At 41.9% G+C, this 24449-nt stretch overlaps 3 protein-coding genes across 24 annotated transcripts in view; 1 reads left to right on the top strand and 2 right to left on the bottom strand.

Moving 5' to 3' along the window:
- The window catches only part of KANSL1L (KAT8 regulatory NSL complex subunit 1 like), a 94704-nt gene extending 91605 nt beyond the window's left edge, over positions 1–3099 (top strand). For 5 of the 7 annotated variants that reach the window (XR_005227425.2, XR_005227424.2, XR_006284710.1 and 2 more), the window contains 3 exons: positions 404–584; positions 1246–1548; positions 1643–3099. Coding sequence is in view for 2 of the 7 variants with exons in the window: in XM_037913037.2 (XP_037768965.1) it covers positions 404–584; positions 1246–1494 (430 nt within the window). In the remaining 5 variants the exon portion in view is untranslated. Of the gene's footprint in view, positions 1–403; positions 585–1245 lie in introns of those variants that run through there. The other 2 variants (XM_037913037.2, XM_043524844.1) reach the window with 2 other exon arrangements.
- On the bottom strand, positions 2961–18037 carry RPE (ribulose-5-phosphate-3-epimerase). Of its 4 annotated transcripts, none has more exons than XM_043524847.1 (6): positions 17806–17979; positions 10828–10907; positions 9912–10051; positions 9270–9404; positions 8988–9074; positions 2961–3696 (listed from the first exon to the last, which is right to left on the bottom strand). In XM_043524847.1, exons 1-6 carry the CDS (start codon positions 17925–17927, stop codon positions 3685–3687), a joined length of 576 nt encoding a protein of 191 aa, XP_043380782.1. In that variant the 5' UTR covers positions 17928–17979; the 3' UTR covers positions 2961–3684. The 4 variants fall into 4 exon arrangements, with proteins under 4 accessions (XP_043380782.1, XP_043380780.1, XP_043380781.1 ...); XM_043524845.1 differs by lacking the exon at positions 2961–3696 and adding an exon at positions 8164–8598 and having other exon boundaries at positions 17806–18037; XM_043524846.1 differs by lacking the exons at positions 2961–3696; positions 8988–9074 and adding an exon at positions 8164–8598 and having other exon boundaries at positions 17806–17988.
- Positions 18038–18929: 892 nt separating this feature from the next.
- The window catches only part of UNC80 (unc-80 homolog, NALCN channel complex subunit), a 192723-nt gene continuing 187203 nt past the window's right edge, over positions 18930–24449 (bottom strand). For all 13 annotated transcript variants that reach the window (XM_043525302.1, XM_043525308.1, XM_043525303.1 and 10 more), the window contains one exon: positions 18930–24014. In XM_043525302.1, coding sequence (XP_043381237.1) covers positions 23745–24014 — 270 coding nt within the window. In that variant the 3' untranslated portion in view covers positions 18930–23744. The remainder of the gene's footprint in view (positions 24015–24449) is intronic.

The following is a 24449-nucleotide window of genomic DNA, read 5'->3' as shown; positions in this document are numbered from 1 at the left end:
GTAATTATTGCCTTAGACAAACAAATAGGGTGTCACGTCTCACTCAGTAATCTCTGATTTAGATGAAAGACTGGGGTGTCATTTCTCTGGATCTAAGACTGAAAGTAATTGCATTCAGAGACCCACTTCAAGTACTGGATTCTGTTAAGTTTGTACTTTCAAAAAAATGTTGTCGAAGATACTAAAATGTATTTAAATATTTTATACCAAGGTCAGCTTTGCTTTAGAGTTCCGTTTTCAGGTTATCTTTACTTCTAAGCACATAAATTTAGAAGCCATTATTAAAAACTTAGAGTAGTGCCTCTTTTTCCTCATTTTAAAAAAAAAATCTGAATTGTTTCCAGTCACTTGACAGAGAAGTTACTAAACAAAAACTTAATTTTCTCATTTTGTCTTGTACTAGATCTTATAGCAAAAATTCTGAAAGACAGCAGGGACAAGATCCAGTACTGAAAGAAAACCATCGCAACTCATGTGCCTCACTGCATTGTGCTGCTGAAGCTGCTTCTGATCTTACTTCAGAAATCCACAGTTCTGTATGTTTAAGGGTCCCACAGTCTTCAAAGGAAAACCAAGAAGCAAAGGTATGGTGGTTTTTAGTAAGTAAGGGCCTAATCCAATGCCCAGAGTTTCCCTGACTTCAATGGTCTTGGATCAGGCTCTAAAATTGCAAATGTAAGTGTTCTCATCTCTAATTTTTGGATTGCATTTAGAGCTTCTGCAAATTACCAGATTGAGATCACTGCCAAATGAAGTCCTCGATTTGTCAACAGAATAGGAACAGCACAGGCAAAACTTTCACTACTGGGTCAAAATGTTTCAGCCTCAGAGATGAGAGAGTAGCAGGCTCTCTATTGATACAGTCAGTAGCTTTTTTTTCAGAGGATGCCAACATAGGTTCCAAATAGTACTGATTGTGATGGTAATAGATGTTCTTAACAGTAGAAAATAGAGAATTCCTTTTTACGTTCCTCGCCCCTTACATTGTAACTGCATTGTTTAACCTTGGAAACAATGTTGGGATACAACTTGTTTAAAAGATTCCATACAAAATGAAGTTGTGCTGTATTAAGCCAAGCTACATTGAAAACTGGTACCCATCAGAATGGTAATCTTCCTTGTATCTGAAGAACCCTGCAAGCAATGTAAAGAACAAAACTCATTTGTTACTTGATAATGGAATCATTCTGCACATAGCTAACCAGGACCCTTCTTTTCCCCCTCCCCCCCTTTGACTCTTTTCAGTCTGAGCTGTGGGAACTTCGGGTTTTTCCGTTAAAGGATGAAGACATAGAAACCTTACGGTGCCAAGACCAAATAACAAATCAGACTGAAAGTTCAAGTGCAGCTTTCCACAGTGACTCCCTCTGCACTTCATGCACTCCCATCACGTTGCCAAACAATGGCCATCCACCAAGAAAACAATCCACAGAAGAGCTGGAAGACTGCAAAAGTGTTTTCCTGGGACTCTGCAGCACAAGAAAACACAGGTGATAGGGAATAATGTGGTTCATTAAGAAAGCTGATTAAGGTGGAGAAAAGTACAAGGTAAAATCTCTGTTCTTCACACAAGAAATAACAGCACAATTCAAATACTGTACATTAGCAGCATATAATATATTTTTTTCTTGCTTTGTAACAGGCAGGATAAAATCCCAAACGCAACACTTTCTTCTTCCTGAACCACAAGAGAAACTAATTATTTCGAGCTGGAAGGCTAGTATTCCCCATGTTGAAAGTGGGCACACCTAAATAGCTGGCACGGTTTACTGCTTTCTGTTGTCATATTGCCACATTCTTTGATATTCTTCCTTTTTTTCTTTCAAATGTGTTTATGGTTCTGATGGATTCTGGGACAGCAGAACACACTTTATTCCTTTAAACAAACAACTTCAAAACACAGAAAAACTACTTGAAAAGACAGTGAGGAAGAGGGGGTAATTTTAAATAAAGTTGTTTTCTTTTGTGGCATGAGCATGTGACAAATACCTGCCTTGTTTAAAATGCATGTCTGAAATCCCCTGAATATTTAAGTACCAGTAGTTTTTAAATGACACTTTCAGAAGCCTTATATATGGCTTAAAATTAGTCACTCATTCAACTCTATTGTTAGTTTCATGCAGAAATCCTCAAACACTAACACACAAATATATCACTATATTTCCATAGTTGATTTCTCTACTATACAAAAGGTAGACAGTTTCCTATTTCAGTCACATGGGGAGCAGAGAAGCCTTGGAGTGGTGAGGAAGCGAAAAGTGAATTAAATGAAGATACAACTCTGAATTTCATTTTGGATCACCAGATATTTGGAGACCTAACTCCTAGACCTGCAGTAGCTAATGCTGCTTATAATTGTGTGCTGTAGTATCTTACCAACAAGTATAGTTTGTTATGGTTTCTAAGCGATATCTTGCAAGGTTCTACCAAGTATGCAAAAGCAGAGTGACTAACCAGAAAGGAAAACGTTGTTAATAAGGACATCAGAAGGGCTTAAAAAAACCTTTCACAATGTTTCTAAACACAGATTGATTTTTAAATTTCCAGTCATTTCACTCTCTAAGAAAATAAAAGCAAATTGTTTAAATTCATACATTCTGAATTACAGTATTCAGAATTTATCTGCATCCTCAAATGATGCTAATAGAAGATGACGCATACAAGAATTGATTATATAGCAGTATTCTTGTAGCAGAACAATAATTTGACACCAGTAGAACGTATGTATAAACCGCTGTCAGCAGGAAGTTTTTCTGTGTACAACAGTTGAAGGCAACTATATAGGAGTCTCTGTTCTTGTACAACATTTTTCCTCAGCTTGTAATATCCAATACTGACAGATGACCCGTTTGTTAGTGTCAAACTTAAATTTTTTTTTCCTGTCAGATTAACTGGAAATATACGCTAGACCTCAGAAAAAAGTTCAGTCAAGTTTCAGCACTACAGCCTATGCTACATTGTAGTTTATTGCACATTCTGATTTATTTTAAATCTTTTTTTAACACTGGTTTGTCCAGCAAATTAAACTCAAATTTTGCCTCAGTGTCTGATACAATAATCTTCAATGCTAGGTTTTTTTAATTAAAAGTTATTTCCATACAATGTGTGTAGTCTGAATTTGATTAGCAATAGAAGTATTTAGATTCCCTTCACAGGTCTGTAACATCAAATTAGTGGTATGTACTTTTAAGAGCTGAAGACCTGTATGATCTTTTAATGGCTTTGTGGGAGCCACAAAGTAGTAATGGTACAAAGCCTTGCTGTTGCATTTGTTAATGTTGCATTAGTACATGATGATGATGCATTGGATAACTGGCTGTGAGACTGTGGTTTCCCCCTCTATTATCCCTTCTTCCTAGTTTCTGAGTGGAATGGGGTATTTCTCATTTCTCTCTCCCTTGTCTTCTGGCTGCTGCTGGGAATGTGAATTGGAGAGCAGTCTGAGGTGAGGCTCTTTTCTTCTCCATTCCCCTACTCCTTCAAAGTGAAGATAGGAGCAGCTCAGATCCTGCTAGCTCCCATCATACAACTTTATAGATTGTTCAGTGCCTCCTGCTCTTGTCTGATCTGTTTGGCAGTGTGAGGAGCAATCCTGGGATCTGGGCATCAGTCATGTGAACTCCCTGCATGCAGGACCCAGGAGAACTACAGGTGAGGAATACTGACTTAGTAATGAAGTCTGAATCATCCAATATCCTGAAGGAAAAAGAGAGTGTTCTCTGTTAATGTTAAGAGAATATTTTAAAAATGAAGTAAACTTTCGAGTAGGACTGCTAACCAAACTGGGCTGGCTTGGTGGGTTGTCAGGCAGCTTGCTGCATTGCTTTTCAGAGGATCTGAATATGAGACTCTTGCACTATAAAATCAGTATCGACAAATGGTATCACATAGGAGGGGGAAATCTTTGCATTGCCCCTGAGTAGTTCCTGGCAGTTTCTTTTAGAAGAGGATGTTAATACTGCTCAATAAAGATGTTATTTGTTAATCTTGCTAGCTACAGGGCCAATACAAATGGAGGTTGCACACAACTTCTTTGTCCCTATTGAGATGCTCTCTGCCCTACCCATTGTGCGAACAGGCTAAAATAATGAAACCACCCTGGCAACGATGAGATGGGCAAGAAAGAAACTGAAAAACTCGATGCAAAATGGAGAACTTTCCTTTTATAATTTCTCCCTATGCAAATATTTAAGGCATTTTTTTCCATCAGAAACTTTGTTCTTAAAGTCCACATCTCATCTGATAAAAAACAGATTGTGGGCAGCAAAATAATTTGCCTGGGTGCAGATTCTAAGACCATCTCCATCCATTGAACTTCATGACATAAGGCAAGAATAGAATATAGTTTATTGTTTCTCTTCACCACCCCTGCACTCTGTAATCCTTCCAATCCCTGTATGTCCTCCTATAATTACCTATGTGCTTTCTCCCACTGCCCCAGTGCCTAGAATGGCCATTATCCATCCCCACCTGCCCCCATCTAGCCTACACACCACATAACCTCTCCTTCAAATCTCCCTCCACTACTCCCCAGGCTCTCCAGGAACCTCATTGGTATAAACTTCCCTCCTCCCTGGTGTCATCTCTCTGACTCTGGAAACTCTTGGGGCTAGGGGATGCTACTATTTACTTGTATTACAGTAGACCCTAGAAGCTCCAGCTGAGATCGAGGCCCTGTTATGCCAGGGTGTGTACAAACACATTGGAAGAGACAGGCCTTGCCCCAAACATTTTATAATCTAGAGCCAAGACAGAGTGGGATTACGATCCCCATTTTACAGAGAGAGAGAGAGAGACAGTAAGTGACTTGCCCAAAGCCATACAGGAAGTCTGGACAGTTAGAAAGTGAACTGTCTCAGTCTAGCACCTACACAAGCCCCAGCCCCACCCTCTTTCTTCACATCTGCTATTCAGAGCTGTTGTGATGTCTTCAATTCTTAATAATAAAAACTTATTGGGATAATAGATGCAGCCTTTCTCTCTCATGGAAATGGCCTCCATCAATTTCCTGCCTTTCCCGCACCTATAGTTTGTGTATTGTGTCACATGAATTTTGAAACAATTAGCTCTCTAGGTCAGAGCATGCTGAGAACTGCCATACGCACAGCTCAGCCCCAGGGCTGCATTTATAAAAACCCATGAAGCCCCTTACTCAAGTTTTTTTCCTCATACCTCCCTTAAACTTCCAAACATTTCCTCAACTTTTTGTCTTTTAGCTATTACACAAAGGCTAAAACAGGTCATTCCTCTCCTCCCACCCCCCTGTGCAGCTGTGAAGTACTGAGCATTATGCAGTCGGGCACTGTTGGACCAGTGACTTGTTTCAGTGTATTTGTGCTTTGTTTACCATTTTGGATCAAAAGGCATTTTTTCAGGTCTCCATATCTCCTTCCCTGGCCCTGTTGCAAGGGGTTTCACATCCTCCTTCAGATCCATGAACTTCATCAAAGCATGGGAAGGGCAGAAAAGTCCTCAGATGTGGTGAGCAGAGCATATTTTCTGTATAGTTTCTCGCCTTATTTGGGTGCATGCTAGCTTGCTTACAGTACTGTCCTTTCGAGGACCCCACATCCAAGTAAGGATTGAACTGGACATCTGGAATCTTCCTCCATTGACGATAGTGGGCACCCTGGACCCTTCCCTTGTTACAGAATATCATTTACCTCTTAGCCCTCCGGTCCAGTAATGCAGTAGGGCACAAAAGTCTGCTTTGGCACTGCAGTCTAGATGGCTTTATTGGCTCGCCGTTGGTACTTTGAGACAAATAATTCTCAACTGGCCCTCCTTTTAGTCCCAGTGATATCCCTGCACTTTTATTGTTGAAAATGTATTTACAACATGAATTCATCTAGCTAAAGAATCATGAGACTGAGGTTATAGAAAAGTACAAGTAACTGAGTTCCTCACTGGGCATCTGGCAGGTTGAATGTATGAGACTGATGTGCAGAGTGTCTGGAAATTTGATTTAGGCATGAAAGTTTGAGTCAAAGTTCTCTGTTCATTGACCCATGACTGGCTGATGTAGATTCTGTGTGGTTAGTTTTAATGTGGAAATACTTTTTCCATTGGGATGCCTGATCAGACTGGGTGTCTCCCTGTTCAATATGTACTTTCATGAGGTGTAGCTGCTGTTTTCTGTGCATAAGCATATTTACATCACTTAAAAATAAGTGCAGGAAGACATGCTGGGACAAAAAATGGTCATTTGTTTGCTAATAGTGAGGAAATGGGCAATTCTTAAGGAGTAACAGAAGAATTTAATCAAGCGTATGTGAAAGTAGTAATTGCCATGGTGACTAATAGCCTTTCCCTTAACCTTGGCTGTGGAAGTGAAGAGGTCACACTTACAAAGTGGGGTGCTCTAGTAGGAACAATTAGCCACTCACTCTGCTGGTGAGGTGAGGTGGTTTTCTTGCATGTATGTTTTCCTTCCCTGAAGTACAGCCCTAGGCTGGCAGTTTACACCTGCTCAAGGCCGTTGACAAAAAAGGCGGGAACCCACAAACTGCTCTAATCTAGGACCTGACAAAGGATTCAGTTCTCCTTGGGACAGAGCCTAGTATGTTGTAGCTGAAAGGCTGTTAAATGACAACAAGCGACTGCCTGCAGTTAAACATTCTCTCCAGGGTCGTCTTGGGGATACTGTGTGAATGCATTATGACAACTAGTTATACTTGCAAAAGTGATGCACAGCAAGTTTGAGCAAATGATTCCATATGGACAGTTATCCCTGACCCAATTCTGTTTAAACTCTAGCTGGCTTACTAACAGCATTGAGGATGCCATGGCCCAGGTTTCCAGGCAGGCCCTACAGGCCTGTCTGAGGCCCTTGATACTTTTTTGTGCAGCCAATGCCAAAAGCCTTTGTTGCTGCATCCTCACATTTGCTTTTACTGAGTAGCTAGAGTGGCTATGTTTACACAAGCAGCCTTCACCACTGCCCTCACACCTGTAATACACCTCTACCCCAATATAATGTGGTCCTCGGGAGACAAAAATCTTACCAAGTTATAGGTGAAACCGCATTGGATTGAACTTGCTTTGGTGTCAAGCATTTCCTGCCCCCTGACCATACCTCCACACCCTGGGACTCCAACGCCCCTGACACCCCCACCCCCACGCCTCTGCCCCTTATCCAGCCCTGGCCCAGCACCCTTAACATGCCGCTCAAAGCAGTGTATCGAAGCCCGACACGCTGATCCGCTGGAGCGTGCACCCCTGCCCCCGAGAGCGCTGCTTTACCAAGTTATATCCGAATTTGTGTTATATCAGGGTAGAGGTGTATCTCATCTCTGTTGAACTGGGGTACTGGAAAGAAGTGTGCAAAAATGTTCCCTCTAATCACTTTCTTTATGCAGCACTAAGATGGGGCTTTGGCTTTTTTGTACATACATGTTCACCACGGTTTTTCAGAGAGACTAGCTAGAGGAATTCTTGAACCAGTCCTACCTCTCTTGACTAACATCATTGCTTAGAAACTGAAGCAGATTCACCATGTGGATCCAAATTATCTTACTTCCTCTCTCCTGGAGTAGGCCTTTCTGTAAGTCATGTATGCTGGTTATTACATTTTATACACTGGCAGCAGCTGCTTGGTCTTCCACCCATGGATTGCTTGAAGGGATACTGCATTTACCTATAATTAGTCACTGGAGCCTATTTGAAGAGCTAGAATGCAAAAGACCTACCTTAGGATCCCCAAGTGCTTTTGTACAAATGTGAGACAATACCCTGTGGCTGCTCATTCTGCAATAATTAAAATTTTGTTAACCCACAATAACAGGCAACTTACTCATTGTAGAATAGTAACACCTATCTTTAGCTGTTGATTCCTGAAGTTTTTACAACAAATCTAATAACTGTACCTTCAGATCATTTAACTTGGACTAGTTTTCATAGGTGGTATCCTTACGACTAGCTAGTGAAAACTTTCTAAGAGACTTAGCTTCCACACTCACCCCCCCTTTGAAAAACTATGATAAAAGCTTATTGTGGAACTTTTATTTCCCACTGCTGTGAGAATGAAATATTGTACCATGCTTTATTGGGATGTACATACCTGTCTAATTAGTGAACTTATTTCTGGAAGATTCTCTTTCTTGGGGTAGATGGGTTCATCCTGAACAGCTAACGGATGAGTTTTGCAAGTCGTAAGACGACTTATCACTTTAAGAATAGTGTTTTATTTGAAACAGTTTTGTAGGAATGCACAGAGCAGACTCTTAAGTCTTCCACACCTTTCAAGCAAAAACTGACTGAATTTTGTTTCAATTCAATCCCTGTTATCTGCTATAAAATGAGTCTCCAGGCAATTTAAGGGATAGCACTGGCTGATTGTGTTTCCAGCCCTGGCAAAACAGCTGCTTGCAGTGAAGGAACAATTCTTCAATGCTGCAGTCCTGGTTCAGCAGCAATGTCTCCATACTGGACTAGAACCTGTTCACACCCAAGCTGCCTTGGCATGAGTTGGCCGTCTCATCGATCCAGGGAGCGTTTCTGAGCAGCTTCTGAACACACATTCCTCAGGAGGTTGATTACAGATCTAGGATCTTCACTTTTCATAATGGCGCTGCCAGACACAATCATGTTTGCTCCTGCCTGGAAGAAGGTTAAACAGCCAGCTGTGTAATATGGACCACCACCACCACATAATCCCAGTACACTCTAGTTACCTAATACATAATTTTCACAAGTTATTGTCCAATTGCAGCATGCATAGACTTCATCAGCACAGGTTCTGTACGTCAAAAAAATTACTCTAGTGAGAAAAGGGTATTATTTCCCCAGAGAGCTTTCCTGCTGCACTGTAGCCTATGTTAGTTCTGGTTCTATCCTGAGCAAAGAGTGAAAGTCTTTAGACTATCTGAAAACAAAGCAAATGGCAAAAATGAAAGACCCAGCAGGGAGATTATAATCTCATGCACAGAATTAAAAGAAATGTCTTAAAAGGAGAGTCCTCAGTGTGCTGTTCAGTTTTTAAATCTTACCTCTGCACATTTATGGATGGTGTCTGGCCCCACACCACCATCCACTTCAATATCCAAGGAAGGAAACTGTGTCCTCAGCCACTGAATCTAAAGAGCCACACAAAAAACCCACAAAAGTTAAGCACTTGGCTTTTACTCTCAGATACTCCCCCCAGGTCTATATAATTTTTAACATTTAAATGATTAAGGATTTTTTGTTAATGTCATCTCCCTTCCCAGTTCTCAAGGCACAGGGAGTAGAAACAGACTAGTTCCATTTAATAAAACACAATCAGTATCTACCTTTGGCATCATGTCTTCCATGAACTTCTGCCCTCCAAATCCCGGTTCCACTGTCATCACCAAAGCCATGTCTATCTGATTGGCCCATGGTGCTAAATATTCAACTACAGTTCCAGGTTTGATGGCCAAGCCAACCTACGGAAGGAGGGAAAGATAAATGAAAGTGCATCTGTAGGACAACAGAGGCCTTGCACCTGTGTTAGCATTGCCCTGATACTAGCTACTACAAGCTTAAAAAAATTACTGATTCAATATTGTGAACAGTATTTGGCATATTATGTAGGATCAATTAAGGCAAAAAGGTACTGACTGCATTAAAGCAATGGTCCACAAATTTTATGTTGCACCCCACCCATAATGTAACCAGTCCATGGGCCCCAGGGTATGGGTCTGCAGCTGGGAGCAGGAGTCGAAGCTGGGGCTTGGCCTGGAGCAGAGCTAGGTGGCCCTGCCCCCTAGTGGGGTGCACCCCACACTCTGGGGACCACTGCATTAAAGCAAGATTCCACTTTGTCTCTAGGACTTCTGTTAAAATATAAATTGCTTTCATTCCATTAGTCCTCAAGAACATTATTGCCCAGATCTTTCAATGCCAGAGGGAGGCAGATATTGCACACTACTCTTGCCACACCAACTCCTCACCTTCATCCCATTTTCCCGAATATCTTTAATCAGTGCCCCTGGATTGTCTGTAGCCTCTAGGTGAAAAGTGTACTGGTTTGCACCTGCTACAGCCATTGGTTTCACCCACTGCTCTGGCTTGGCAACCATCATGTGCATATCTGAAAAGAATCACAAAGAACAGAAGCATGAGTAAGCAAGATACTCTTGGCATGCATCACTGTACCAAAATATATCAATATGTGTACTAGCTGTAATTCATAACAGCTGCTTTGGAGTCATTACAGAAAATGCACATTCAAAGCATGCACTCAGAGCTCAAAAGGAGTAGCAACAGCATAAGCTGTTCAAATGAGTGCATATTATGTGATGTTATTAGATATGTTTAGTAATAATTACTACTCAAGCTTAATAGCACACTGATTACATTATAATGACATGCCACATGGGAGTGTGTTTCTTTAAAGTACTAAAAAACAAAAAAACAGTAGCTCACATAATATAGTCTCCCCTCCCTCAGTTTAGCTAAAAAGAAAACCATATTTTTACAGCATTTTGCTTGGCTATAAATATTTAGTAATCACTGAACATGAGGCCCTGGACCATGGCTCCTTTGTGCTACTGAGTTCTAGAAAGGGGTTGGAAAGCTGGGGAAATCCTCATCTGACACAGCTGGCTCTACACCAGCCCTCCTCAACTTTCTCCACATATAGGGGGATGGGTTGTAACCACAGTCCAATGATTCCTGCCACCATCATGGCCCCCAGTGTAAGGCTATTCTAAACTAAGACAGCGCAAAACAGTTTTGAGGTTACCCCACTGAGTTGTGGCCTGAGCTTACAGGCCACCAGTGAGGATTCAAACCCACAATGTTTTGTGGTTTCCTCTGTCAGTATAGCAACATGTACTCAAGAGTTTGGAAAAATGAAGTCCGTACCGAAGAAAGGATCCTGACCCAGCTGCTTTCGAAGGCTCTCTACTACAGGGTGTCCAAATGTGATGTTCGGAACAAAGTGCCTACCAATTAGAAAAAAGCACTTTATTTTTCATTATTTAAAAAAAAAAAAAAAAAGCGGAGGTTCTTATTAGGCTTGATATTGTTTTACTGTATGGTGACTAAAGTAAGGAATTCTATATCGACCTAAATTTATGGGAAATATAAAAACAAATCTTTATAGATATGTTCAAGAAGCAGTGTCGTTAATACAACAGAACCTCAGAGTTACAAACATCTCGGGAATGGAGACTCGTAACTGAACAAAACGTTATGGTTGTTCTTTCAAAAGTTTACAGCTGAACATTGATTTAATACAGCTTTGAAACTTTACTAGGCAGAAGAAAAACACTGCATCTTGATTTAAATGAAACAAGCACAGAAACAGTTTCCTTACCTTGTCGCATCTTTTTTAAACTTTCCCTTTATTTTTTTAGTAGTTTAACACAATACTTGTACTGTGTGTGTGTGTTTGTTTTTTTGGGTCTCTGCTGCTGCCTGATTGCGTAATTCTGGTTCCAAATGAGCTGTGCAGTTGACCAGTCAGTTCATAACTCTGAGTTCTACTGTAGATAGGGCACACACTGGGGATCAGGAGACTGAGGTTTATTCCCAGCTCTGCCACCGATCTACCATGTAACCCTCAACAAACAGTCACATGTTTCTGCCCGTTTTCCCTCCCACCCTTTTTCTGTCTTGCCTATTTGGGCCATAAGCGCCTTGGAGAATGGACTGTCTCTTGCTATGTGTTTGATCAGCTCCCAAATCTCAGTCCGGGCTTCTAGGTATTATCATAATACAAAATAATCAGTGTGGTGTACAGAAACTTGGCATTCAAACATTTTTAGCTTTAGAACATCAGAATCAAGTTCTGTGGCAAATAAGTTGTTAGGGAAGAAACGAAGATGAATTTAAAAGGATAGAAATCTGGTACAACAGGTTCTGCAGGGCTTTCAGTGGGATTGCCACTGAAAGTGCATGAGAGAATGCGGTTACTTAGTAATCCTCTCTTTATATATTTGCCCCTAAAGAAGTTAAATGGGGTTTCTAGATTGCACACAGTCTCTTTCCTTGAAGCAAGAAAAGGATGGTGAATGGAAAATCAGCTAGATAATTCATGAAGTTTGCTAGGGACTTCTCTATGGTCAATCTATTTTTCCTGGAAGGCATTCAGATACTATGGTGATGAGTGGCAGTATAATACCCCAAGATAAGATACAGCTCACAACCTGGCTCCACACTGACTGAGCTTCCCATTTCAGTTCCTTTTTTCAGAAGCTGCTTCCACTTCTAAACACATTTCCTCTTCTTCCTCCTAACTCTAGTCAATAGGATATTTTAGCCTCATGAGGAAGGTTTGTTTTTTTTAAATTGTACAGCATTAGAACAGTTAATCTCTAATTTCCTTTAAATCTTATTTACACACTGTGACATTATAGTGCACTTCCGATACCTCAGAGCATTCCACAAACGTTTGGCAACACTCAACACCCCTGCAAGGAAAAAATCACTATCCCCATTTTACTGGTGGGGAAACTGAGGCACAGAAAGGTGCTTACCCATAGTGACCCAGCCAGTTCTAATACAGGAGTCCTGACACCCACAATATATTGGGAGCAAGAGAAAGATGAAGGAAAGCACAGGTCTCCTCTGCCTAGTGGGGGAGGAGAGCTGATAGCGGACAACATCAAGAAGGCTGAGATGTTTAATGCATGTTTTCCTTCTGTCTTCACTAAAAAGAAAAATTGTCACCAGATACTTAATACAATTAACCTTAAAAACAAGGAAAGAATGCAAGCCAAAATGGGGAAAAAACAGGTTAAAGAATATTTAGATAAGCTGGACATATTCAAGTTGGCAGGGCCTGATGAAATTCATTCTAGGGTACTTAAGGAACTAGTTGAAGCAATCTCAGAACCATTAATTATCTTTGAGAACTCATGGAGGATAAGGAAGGTCCAAGAGGACTGGAGAACGGCAAACATAGCACCTGTCTTTAAAAAGGGAACAAAGAGAACCTTGGGAATTAAAAAACAATCATCCTAACGTCAATACCTGCAAAGACACTGGAAAAAATTATTAAACAATCAGTATGTAAGAACCTACAGTATAATAGGTAGGGCACTACCAAATTCACAGCTATGAAAAATGTATCATGGACCTTGAAATCTGGTCTCCTTCGTGACATCTGGCTAATGCAGGGGGATTGCAGTATTACCACTCTTATTTCTGTGCTGCCTTCAGAGTTGGATGGCCGGAGAGTGGCAGCTGCTGGGCAGTTGCCCAGCTTTGAAGGTAGCACCCCTGCCAGCAGCAAGGCAGAAGTGAGGACGACATGTGGGGGAGGGGCTGTCACTTTTGTAGGGACAGGGCTGGCCTTACAGGTGAGTGCCACGGTCACCACACCCCACTCACACAGCCAGCCAGCCTAAGGCCCCTTTAACTCCAAGCACTGGGCTGGGGAGGGGCAAGGCTGAGTGTGCCCCACCCAGGGGCTCCTACCATGCACCAAGCTCTCGCAGCTAGTCCTGGCCAGGCTGGGTCTTCCTCTTCCTCAGCATGGGCTGCTCCTGTGGCCAGGTGAGACCCATCTCAGTAAACCTCTCCCAGCTGCAGGAAGTTCTGCTGGCTGAGAGCTCTGAAGGCAGCAGCACCATCGCAGAAATACCGGTGCCAATATTGCAATTCCCCCCAACTCCTTTTTGGGACAGGACCCTCCCCCCATTACAACCATGACATTTCAGATTTAAATATCTGAAATCTCAGATTTTAAAAATCCTATCACGGAAATTTGCCAAAATGGACTGTGAATTTGGTAAGACCCTAATAATAGGGTTATAAGGAATAGCAAGCATGGATTTGTCCAGAACAACTCATGCCAAAGCAACTTAATTTCCTTCTCTGCCAGGATTACTAGCTTAGTAGATATACAGTAAGCGAGATGCGACATGTCTTCATTTCAGTAAGTCTTTTGCCACAATTCTATATGACATTCTCATAATCAAATTAGGGAAATACAATCTGGACAAAACTATTATCTGGTGCAAATCTGATTGAAAGACCATACTCAAAGAAAGAGTAGTTATCAGTGGTTTGCTGTCAATCTAGTGGGGTCCCACACATCAGCCTTGGATCCAGTACTATTTAATATTTTAATAACTTGGATAATGGAGTGGAGAATATGCAGATGACACCAAGATGGGAGGGTGCTAGCATCTTGGAGGACAGGATATGATTTCAAATCAACCTTGACAAATTAGAGAATTGATCTGAAATCAACAAGATGAACTTCAGTAAAGACAAATGCAAAGTAATACACTTAGGAAGGAAAAATCAAATGCACAGCTACGCAACAGGAATAACTGGGCAGATTGTAGCACTCCTGAAAAGGATTTGGGGGTTATAGTGGATCACAAATCGAATATGTCAATAATATGATGCACCTGCAAAAAAAAAAAAAAAAAGGCCAGTATCTTTCAGGGTGTATTGACAGGAGTGTCCTATGTAAGAGGTGGGAGGTAACTGTCCTGCTCTACTTGGCATAGGTGAGGCCTCAGCTGAAGTTCTTGTCCAGTCTGGGCACCACACTTTAGGAAAGATGTGGACAAAATTAACAGAGTCCAGAGGAGAGCAACAAACAAGATACAAGGTTTAGAAATCCTGACCTATGATGAAAGGCTGAAAAACTGGACATGTTTATTCTTGAGAAAAGAAAAGCATGTGGGGGGGGGCGGGGGAGAGTTGATAACAGTATTCAAATATAGCTGAATCACTTAGTAATAGTGACCATCATATAATTAAATTTAACATCGTGTGGCAGGAAAAACACCACAGCAACCCACCACAGTAGCATTTAATTTCAGAAAGTGGGACTACACAAAAATGAGGAAGTTAATTAAACAAATTAAAAGGTACAGTGTCAAAAGTGAAATCCCTGCAAGCTTCATAGAAACTTTTTAAAAGCCCCATAACAGAGGCTCAACTTAAAAGTATATCCCAAATTTAAAAACAACAAAGTAAAAGAAGCAGAAGCAAAAAGGCATCCTAGTGAGGAAAACAGAAAGGAGTATAAAGTGTAAAAATGTAATTAGGAAGGCCAAAAAAGATTTTGAAGAACAGCTAGCTAAAGAGTCAAAAAGTAATAGCAAATGTTTTAAGTACATCAGAAGCAGGAAGTCTGCTAATGAACCGGTGGGCCACTGGATGATCGAGATGCTAAAAAAGCACTCAAGGGTGACAAGGCCATTGCAGAGTAAATAAATTCTTGGCATCAGTCTTCACAGCTGAGGATATGAGGGAGATTCCCAAATCCGAGCCATTCTTTTGAGGTGACAAATCTGAGGAACTGTTCCAGATTGAGGTGTCATTGGAGTAGGTTTTGGAACAAATTGATAAATTAAACTGTAATAAGTCACCAGGACCAGATGGTATTCACCCAAGAGTTCTGAAGGAACTCAAATGTGAAATTGCAGTTCTACTAACTGTGGTATATAACCTATCATTTAAATTACCTTCTGTATCAAATGACTGGAGGATAGCTAATGTGAAGCCAATTTTTTAAAAGGGTTCCAGAGGGGATCCTAGCAATTACAGTCCGGTAAGCCTGATTTCAGTACCAGACAAACTGGCTGAAATTATAGTAAAGAACAGAATTATCAGACACATAGATTAATACGATTTGTTGGGGAAGAATCAATATGGGTTTTGTAAAAGGAAATCATGCCTCACCAATCTACTAGAAGTCTTTAAGGAGGTCAACAAGCATGTGGACAAGGGAAATCCAGTGGATATAGTGTCTTAAATTTTCAGAAAGCCTTGGACAAGGTCCCTCACCAGAGGTTCTTAAGCGAAGTAAGTCATGGGATAAGAGAGAAGGTCCTCTAATGGACTGGTAACTGGTTAAAAGATAGGAAACAAAGGGTAGAAATGAATGCTCAGTTTTCAGAATGGTGAGAGAAATAGTGGTCTACCCCAGTCTATACTGGGACCAGTACTATTCAACATACTCATAAATGATCTGGAAAAAGGGGGCAAAATGTGCAGATGATACAAAACTACTCAAGATAATTAAGTCCAAAGTCGACTGCGAAGAGTTAGAATGTGACCTCACAAAACTGGGTGACGATGGCAGATGAAATTCATTGTTGATAAATGCAAAGTAATGCACATTGGAAAACATAATCCCAACTATACATATAAAATGATGGGGGTCTAAATTAGCTGTTACCACACAAGAATGAGATCTTGGAGTCATTGTGGATAATTCTCTGAAAACATCCACTCAATGTGCAGCAGCAGTCAAAAAGCGAACAGAATGTTGGGAATCATTAGGAAAAGGATAGACAAGACAGAAATTATTATATTGCCTCTATATAAATCCATGGTACGCCCACATCTTGAATACTGCGTGCAGATGTGGTCATCCCATCTCAAAAAAGATATATTGGAATTGGAAAAGGTTCAGAAAAGGGCAACAAAAATGATCAGGGGTATGGCACGGCTGCCGTATGAGGAGAGATTAATAAGACTGGGACTTTTCATCTTGGAAAAGAAAGAACTAAGGAGGCATATGACAGAGGTCTATAAAATCACGACTAGTGTGGAGAAAGTAAATAAGGAAGTGTTATTTACTCTTCATAACACAAGAACAAGGGGTCACCCAAATGAAATTAATAGGCAGCAGGTTTAAAACAAACAAAAGGAAGTATTTTTTCACACAATGCACAGGCAACGTGTGGAACTCTTTGCCAGAGGATGTTGTGAAGGCCAGTCTATAACAGGGTTCACAAACAATTCGATAAATTCATGGAGGATAGGTCCATCAATGGCTGTTAGTCAGGATGGGCAGGGATGGTGTGTCTAACCTCTGTTCGCTAGGAATGGGCGCCGGGATGGATCACTTGATGATTACAGGTTCTGTTCATTCCTTCTGCGGCACCTGGCGTTGGCCACTGTCGGAAGACAGGACACTGGGCTAGATGGGCCTTTGGTCTGACCCAGTACGGCCGTTTTTATGTTAAGAGCGGTTTTAAAGAGGACAGTGATGACTTGTCCTTCACAACTGCTGGAGTAGTACAAGTAGTAACTGACTTAATCTGCATTACCAGGGATTTAGGTTGATATTAGGAAAAACTTTATAAAGGTAGCTAAACCCTGGACTAGGCTTCCAAGGGAGGTTGTGGAATCCCCATCACTGGCAATTAAGAACAGGTTAGCTAACCACCTGTCAGGGATGGTCTCAGTTTACTGGATCCTGCCTCAGCACAGAGGCTGGCCTTGATGACTTCTTGAGGTCCTTCCAGCCCTACATTTCTACGAAAAACACACACACTTCCTGTTCGCTAACCATTAGGAAAAGGGTGCATCATAATCACCGCTGCTCGGACAGGGCGCCGCGCCAAAGCAGCTCCTGATCCCGCGACTGGTTCCAGGCGGCCTGACCCTCTCGCCTAGGGGCAGCCGCACTGGGTGTGTCTACACGGCACTTCGGCGCCCGCGGCCGGCCCATGCCAGCTGCCTCGGGCTCACCGGGCTCAGGCGGGGGGGGCGGGGAGGGGGGCTGTTTAACTGCGAGGTCGAGTTTGGGGCTCCGGCGGCAGCTGCGCCCCTGGGATCCTCGCACCCTCCCAGGGCCTTGCGGCCGGCGCCCGAACGTCGACACCACGACCGACCAGCCCCCGCCCAGTCCGCGGGCGCAGGCTTCCCACGGCGGGGGGCACAGGGCGCCCAGCCCCGCCGCAACGAGGCGCTGAGCAATCCCCCGGCGGGCGGGCGGGCGGGCGGCGAACGCCCCGCGGAGCCTCCCCTCAGCAGCGAGCCCGCCACGCGCGCAGAGCGGCAGCCGCCCCGGCCCGGGCAGCCGGGGGGAGGGGCCCGGGCTCGAGCCGGCCCCGAGGCGGCAGCGCGCGCGGCGGCAGTTACCCGTCCATCACGTCCAGGTGCAGATAGTCCGCCCCGGAGTCCAGCATGCGGCCGCACTCGGCGCCCAGCGCCGCCAGGTCGCTGTTGAGGATGGACGGGCCGATCCGGCAACCCGACGCCATGGCCGCCCCGCCCCCGAGAACTGAGCGGGGCGCAGGCGCCACAGCCTGAGGGGCGCCACAACCCGCTCCCCGAGGATCCTGGGACGTGTAGTTCTTCTGCCGCCCGCGGCTTGCCGAATGGCAGGGACTACTCGCCCCACAATGCAACACGGCGCCTGCGGAAAGGGTGGCGCCGCCGCGCTTCCTCCGCCTTTGCGTCCCTCCCGGCGCCAGGGGGCGGGGCAGAAGCGGAGACCCGCCCCCTGAGGGGCGGTGCAAAGGCCGTGATGGGCGGGAGCGGGGAGAGGCGAGCCCCTCCCACAGCACACAGCTGGCCCAGGCTGGGGTCCCTGAGCCGGGCTGCCCTGCTCTGGTCACTCCCTCTGCAGCCCCTGGCAGCGGGCGGGACCCTGTCCTTGCTGGACCCTTGGTCTGACCCCGTGTGGCCGTGCTGCTGTGCCTCCTTCATGAGGTTTGCACCTGCAGCTCCTCTGCCCGGGGCCCACACCAAGTCACCCTGCTGCCTGGATGGAGGTTGGGTACTGGCTTCCACAGCATAACGTGGCCATCGAGAGTCACCAAATTGCGGCGATACCGTCATCAACTAAACTCACCGTTTCCTGAGTTCGGGGCACTGTGCCGAGCCAGCCGCCTTCACCCAGCTTTGTATCTCATGTAGGCCAAAGCAGAGGTTTATACCTACCGTAATGACGGGTTATCATCAGCTTAGGCGGAGAGAGTCAAATATTTAGGAAAAATACAAGAAAGGGGGAGTATTAGCTTGACTTCCAAAGTAACCCATTAAGAAGTGTATATATGAGTGCAAAAAATGATGGACAGGCCTCCAAACATGGCAAATACACCATAGTGGTGTTAGCTGTGGGGCATTTGGAAGGAACAGCAGGAAGAAAAGTTTATCAGAGAATGTCAGCTCCAGCAAAGACAAAGTTTAGAAAGACAGAGGCCCCCTCTGGAAGAAGTAGCCATGGTAATGCCCTAACAAAAATCTCACACCACATTAAATATTTGTGATATATTTTATTATTTGTGCATATTCAAACATTAAACTCTTATAATCTCTTTCATAAACATAATTCACACATCTCTGTTATTTGTATTTTATCCCTGGTCTTTGGTCACTTGGTACACATCACAGACTTTGCTATTAGGTACTTTTGGGAAGTACAGTAGATGGTTTTCTCATTTTAGATCTAAGATTTTGGGTCTGTAATCCTTCAAATTATTTTTAAAGGGCTTTCATTTTTCTAATGCGGATTTTTGTTCTCCAGTTGCATTGATTCTGAAAATGAATTACACAGTTGTAATGCAGGGAAATTATATATTTTGACATGTTTTTATCCAGTTCAATGTAAAGAATTTGCCTTAAAAAGCCCTCAAATCTCACTTGCTTCAAATAAACTCTATTCTCTGTTTGGCACAGCACGATCGCCTTCCTTTTAGTGCAAGACTTAACTACTTCCCATACAACAGAAAATGCAAATGAGAAGGTAATATCCTACTTAACTGCCCTGAGATAATATTTTAATCACATATCCACTTGGTTGTGAAGGTTGGTCTATTGTAATTGGTTTTTTCTCCGATATTTTCTTTCCCTCTAAACATTTCTTTGGTAATGGGTAAGTCAAAAAACACTTTGTTAAAGCTTAAGATTTGTTCAAATTTCAAAGAGAATGCCCTTATTTGGAGATTGGGAGGGAACTACACCATTTATAAAAACTTATACTTGGTTTTAGGGTTTCAACTCAACAAGATTCAGAGTAGCAGCCGTGTTAGCCTGTATTCGCAAAAAGAAAAGGAGTACTTGTGGCACCTTAGAGACTAACCAATTTATTTGAGCATAAGCTTTGGTGAGCTACAGTGCACTTCATCGGATGCATAAAAGTGGAAAATGCAGTGAGGATGTTTTTATACACACAGATCATGAAAAAATGGGTGTTTATCACTTCAAAAGCTTTTCTCTTCCCCCACCCCATTCTCCTGCTGGTAACAGCTTATCTAAAGTGATCACTCTCCTTACAATGTGTATGATAATCAAGGTGGGCCATTTCCAGCACAAATCCAAGTTTTCTCTCCCTGAGTGGGGTGGGGGGAGAGAAAACCTTTTGAAGTGATAAACACCCATTTTTTCATGATCTGTGTGTATAAAAACATCCCCACTGCACTTTCCACTTTTATGCATCCGATGAAGTGAGCTGTAGCTCACCAAAGCTTATGCTCAAATAAATTGGTTAGTCTCTAAGGTGCCACAAGTACTCCTTTTCTTTTTGCGAACTCAACAAGAGTTTCTAGTTTTGATGTTTTTTGAACTTCCAAACAAATGATAAGATCAGTTTCAAACCTACATCATGTTTTCTTTCTGGAACACAGTTTTCCTTCCTTCAAAAATCGAGGCAATAGTATTATTTCAAAGACATCCTGTGACATTCTTATGCACATACATGTACATATAAATACACCTAGACATTCAGCACAGTTAAGGTCACATTAAGAGGACACAAATGCACACAACAACAAGTGGATCACACTGAAAGTTCCCAGTACAATGATCCCCCCATTTCTAAAAGGCGGGGCTGCGGGATGTATGGCAAGTTTTAGCGAGGCACATATTAAAAGATGACAGATAAACATATTAAATTATAACAAACTTTGTTGGCAACAGAGCAAAGTAATCTCATAAAGCAGGATACAGTGCCTTTTAAAAAGGGAGACTTGTCTAATGTTGTACAATAGGATTAAACAGAGCCTTGTCTTTTAATTACTATTTGTTGAACATGATCAGTGTGAACAGACTTTTCTATCTTTAATCCTTTTGACAACTGCAAATTAGTTTAAAACTTTGAGGCAACACAACAGAACCAAACACTGACAGACATTTGTAAGGGCCAGACATCTGACATGCACTTAAGGCCTCTAACACTAATTAAGCAGCATAATTTTTCTTCACAGCAGAAATATACCAGTCATTTTATAGAGATACTGGAAAAATGCACAAACTCTGCTAAATTACATGTTTATGCACCTTATTAGTACAATATTAAGTGCAACCTATATGAAAGTAAAATTTACAAGTACACAGACTGATCAGCCTGTCTTAACTACCCAATGAAATTATAGCCCTCTCCTGGGCCACCTGAATAATATAATCTTCATTTATACACTGCACTTGATTGGTTGGAGGGTGGACTTCAAAAAGGCATTTTTAGTCCTTGCTAAGATGGATTCAGCTTGTAACAGTGGGCAACCTTAATGGAAACATTTATCACCAATACTGAATTTAATGTAGTAAATCACAGTTATTTTTCTATAATTAGATTAGAATATCATGGCAGGCATCTATCTCACATTAATGTAAATGCTTCCTTTCAAAGTACATTATCAGTGAAAAAGTGACTACAAAATTCATCATGGGGTTTCATGTTTATCGTCTTTCAGTCATTTCTATATCAAATTTACTTCGTTTATGAGTAAAATAGTTTCCCCTCCAACTGCCAGTTAACCCAAACTGGGATCTGAAAGTGAAGCAGTGTTCTTTCTGATTTGTGTGTCATCGTTAATAATAGCAATTCCTCATGCGGGAGGTAATTAATAATTCTTTTGATGATGCCAACACTAGGAAAGAGTCCAGTGCAGTCTCCTACAGATGGGTGGTACAGGCTCTGTAGTTCTGAGAGACGTAAGAAGTAGTCAGATATATTTAAGTCAGCGATATAAGCAACTATCATTCAGAATACCCATGATCTGTGCTGAGCAAGCTGCCATTTTTACATAGACGCTTTTTTTTACCACAAACCACTTTAAGATTGCCCACTATAGAGCAAGGGCTTAATCCTAGAAGGTGACTAGCACTTCCTATGAGTTGCAAAGTGCCTTTAACTCTCAATGAAGGCAACAGTAGTAGAGGGTGCTCAACACCTCTGGACTGGGGCCTAGATAGACAAACTTGAGAAAAGAATACATTTTATTGTTGCCAGGGTGTGTGTGTGTGTGTGTGTGTGTGTGAATAATATATAGGACCCAATTCTGTGCTCTGATGTACACACAGGGCTCCTATTGACTCATATGTATAGTAGAGGATACATGATGGTGAGGTATAAAGGTCTGATTGGTTGAAATTACCAAAGCCACCAGTCAGTTCTGGAGTTGATCCTAAATTAATGCCAATAAAACTTCTGTAATACTGCACCAGGCCAGCATATAGGCTGTGTATGACAGTGTTTCACAGAAAAATGATTTTAGAAAAAATAGCTATTTAAAAATATATAGTGGTGGTGTTGGGCGGTGGTGTTTGCTTAGTGGGGGTTTTGTTTTGTTTTTGGTCATATCATTTTTACTCTAAAATCATGTTGTCTTAATACCATGAGTCCAGATTGAAAGGTCAAGAAGATGGTAAGTAATACATTTTAGAAAGCTCTAAAAGTGATCAAAAATAACTTTTCTATGCATAATAATGCCACAATTATAAGGTCTAATATCTCATTCTACCAAGGTGACGAAATGAAAATGTATTATGTGAACACACAAACAGACACGTAAATATGGGCATTGCTTGCAACTTCACAGTATGCCTCACAGCTATTCTGCAGCTTTCCCATATGTCAGTGACTAAAGTCTGGTTTCAATTTAATCCCATGATTCTGATGCACAGATCGTAACTCACCCACGACTTCAGTCAATTCCCAAAAGGGACACGATATACATATAAATATTATGCATTTATATCTACACATGCAGAGTCATAATTAGTGCATATTCATATAACACACATAGAATGGCACCTTTTTAAATACAATCTCAGTGTGCAGAAAATATATTCTTTCATCAGGTCTGTTCTCTGCAATATCCATTCCTAGTTTATAGGAATGTGAAAATATGGATTATATATGTTTACTTAAAATATACATTTCCAAGTGCATACAGAGTAGATATTTGCATCAATTAAGTTGTTGCCCTGTACTAGAAAGTCCACACATTCTAGCTGTGTTTTCTTTACATAAATTGCTTAATATATTTAAGCAGAACAGATAGTACCATTTATGTCATCTACAGACCACTCACCCCCTGCCCATCTATTTTTGAGCACAGCATGTGCATTCTTTCCTGTAGTATGTAGTCTATTTAGTTTTACACAGAATCACTATTTTTCTAGCACTAAGGTACTATCTTACAGAGTGCAATGAAACCAGCAGACAAAATAAACATGCTAAAGCCTGCAGTGCTAAAAAATATCTTTCTAATCATTCAATGGTATGTGCCATTGCTATGAGGATTAGAAAACACAGTCACAGGCCTGTTTATTTAAAACAATCTTTAGTTCAATATCCCTGGTCAGCATTTTGACTGTCAATATTCAGTCATGCGAGTCTTTGATTCAGATACTATATAACCCTTCTGAAATTACAAAAATAAACTTTTGGGGGGCAGTGTTAAAGTGGCTAACCTCAAAAAGGTTGGGTTTTTTCAGTCTACTATATTAAACTAATGCATGTTACTGGAGAAGCTGCAGACTGCAGTAGATTTCTGGCAGATCAAGATTTTGTGAAACAGAGATGTGGCCGCAGAATTTTTTAGAATTCTCTTCTGGTCTTTGCAGTCTGCCCTGAACCAAATTAGATTTGCCAAAAAGGCTTAGCTTATTTTCTAAAACATATTTGCCAATCTGTAGCAAATAGGTTGTTAGATATTTTCCCTTGTTGGATATAAAGTGCTCTTTTTGATTAGTTCATCAATAGTTATCAAAAAACTCTATGGAGAAGGTACAGTTTCTCTACCAAGACTCTACATTCTCTCTCCTCCCATGCTAATGCACTTCCCTGACATTTAAACATGGGACTCATCTAAGTCAACATCAGTCTCACCAAGCTCAACATGCGTGAAGCTGAAGTGGCTGGTAAGGAGGGGATTCTCCATCCCATTGTCCTCGCTGATGTGAAGGACAGTGTCTCCATGTTGCAGTAAGCTGGTTGTCTCAAGGCCTGCAAAGTCCTCTGTATCAGAGAGCTGTGTGGGTGGGGTGCTATGTACTTGTGCTGGCCGGGGCTCCAAATCCTCCTCTGTTTCTTTTTCCTTCTCAATGGGAAGCGCCTCACTCTGAAATCAAGGAGAGCTTATGGTCAGGCTCCACTCATGGGAAGGGAAGGGGGTGGGGGACAGAATATAAACCAGCGTGTGCAAAATATATTCAGATCTGTAAACTAATAAAGGCTAATCCATAACTGCCCCTTGGTTTATTTGAAATGTTTAAAAGGGTATAAAACCCTAAAATGTTATGCAAAAACAGTTAATTTTTTTCTGGCTGGTGAATTTGTAGTGGAAACTACAAAGATGACATTGCTTAAAAGGACACAGCAATTTGAAATTATTTTTTTCCCCTCATAACTTTTCCAAAATGTTTTTTTCTGTCTCTTCTGCACATAGCCAAGGATGTATCCCCCTGGGGAACCAGATAAAGAGACATCAGAAAAGAAACCTTTGTCTCATTGGGCTGGCTCTAAATTCTGGGTTACAATTTGTAATTTACTTACA

The sequence above is a fragment of the Chelonia mydas genome, chromosome 11, assembly GCF_015237465.2.
Source record: "Chelonia mydas isolate rCheMyd1 chromosome 11, rCheMyd1.pri.v2, whole genome shotgun sequence".
NCBI lineage: Eukaryota > Metazoa > Chordata > Testudines > Cheloniidae > Chelonia > Chelonia mydas.
The sequence above is the reverse complement of the archived record's forward strand: the minus strand, read 5'-3'. Positions and strand labels throughout refer to the sequence as shown.

Bases quoted from the DNA above. Each gene is read 5' to 3' on its own strand.
- RPE (XM_043524845.1), bottom strand. From the start codon at position 17,927: ATGGCGTCGGGTTGCCGGATCGGCCCGTCCATCCTCAACAGCGACCTG. The intron at 10,052-10,827 runs GTACGGACTTCA...GATTCTTTTCAG, and splicing joins GGGTCAGGATCCTTTCTTCG to ATATGCACATGATGGTTGCC. The intron at 8,599-8,987 runs GTAAGATTTAAA...ACCTTCTTCCAG, and splicing joins CCATCCATAAATGTGCAGAG to GCAGGAGCAAACATGATTGT.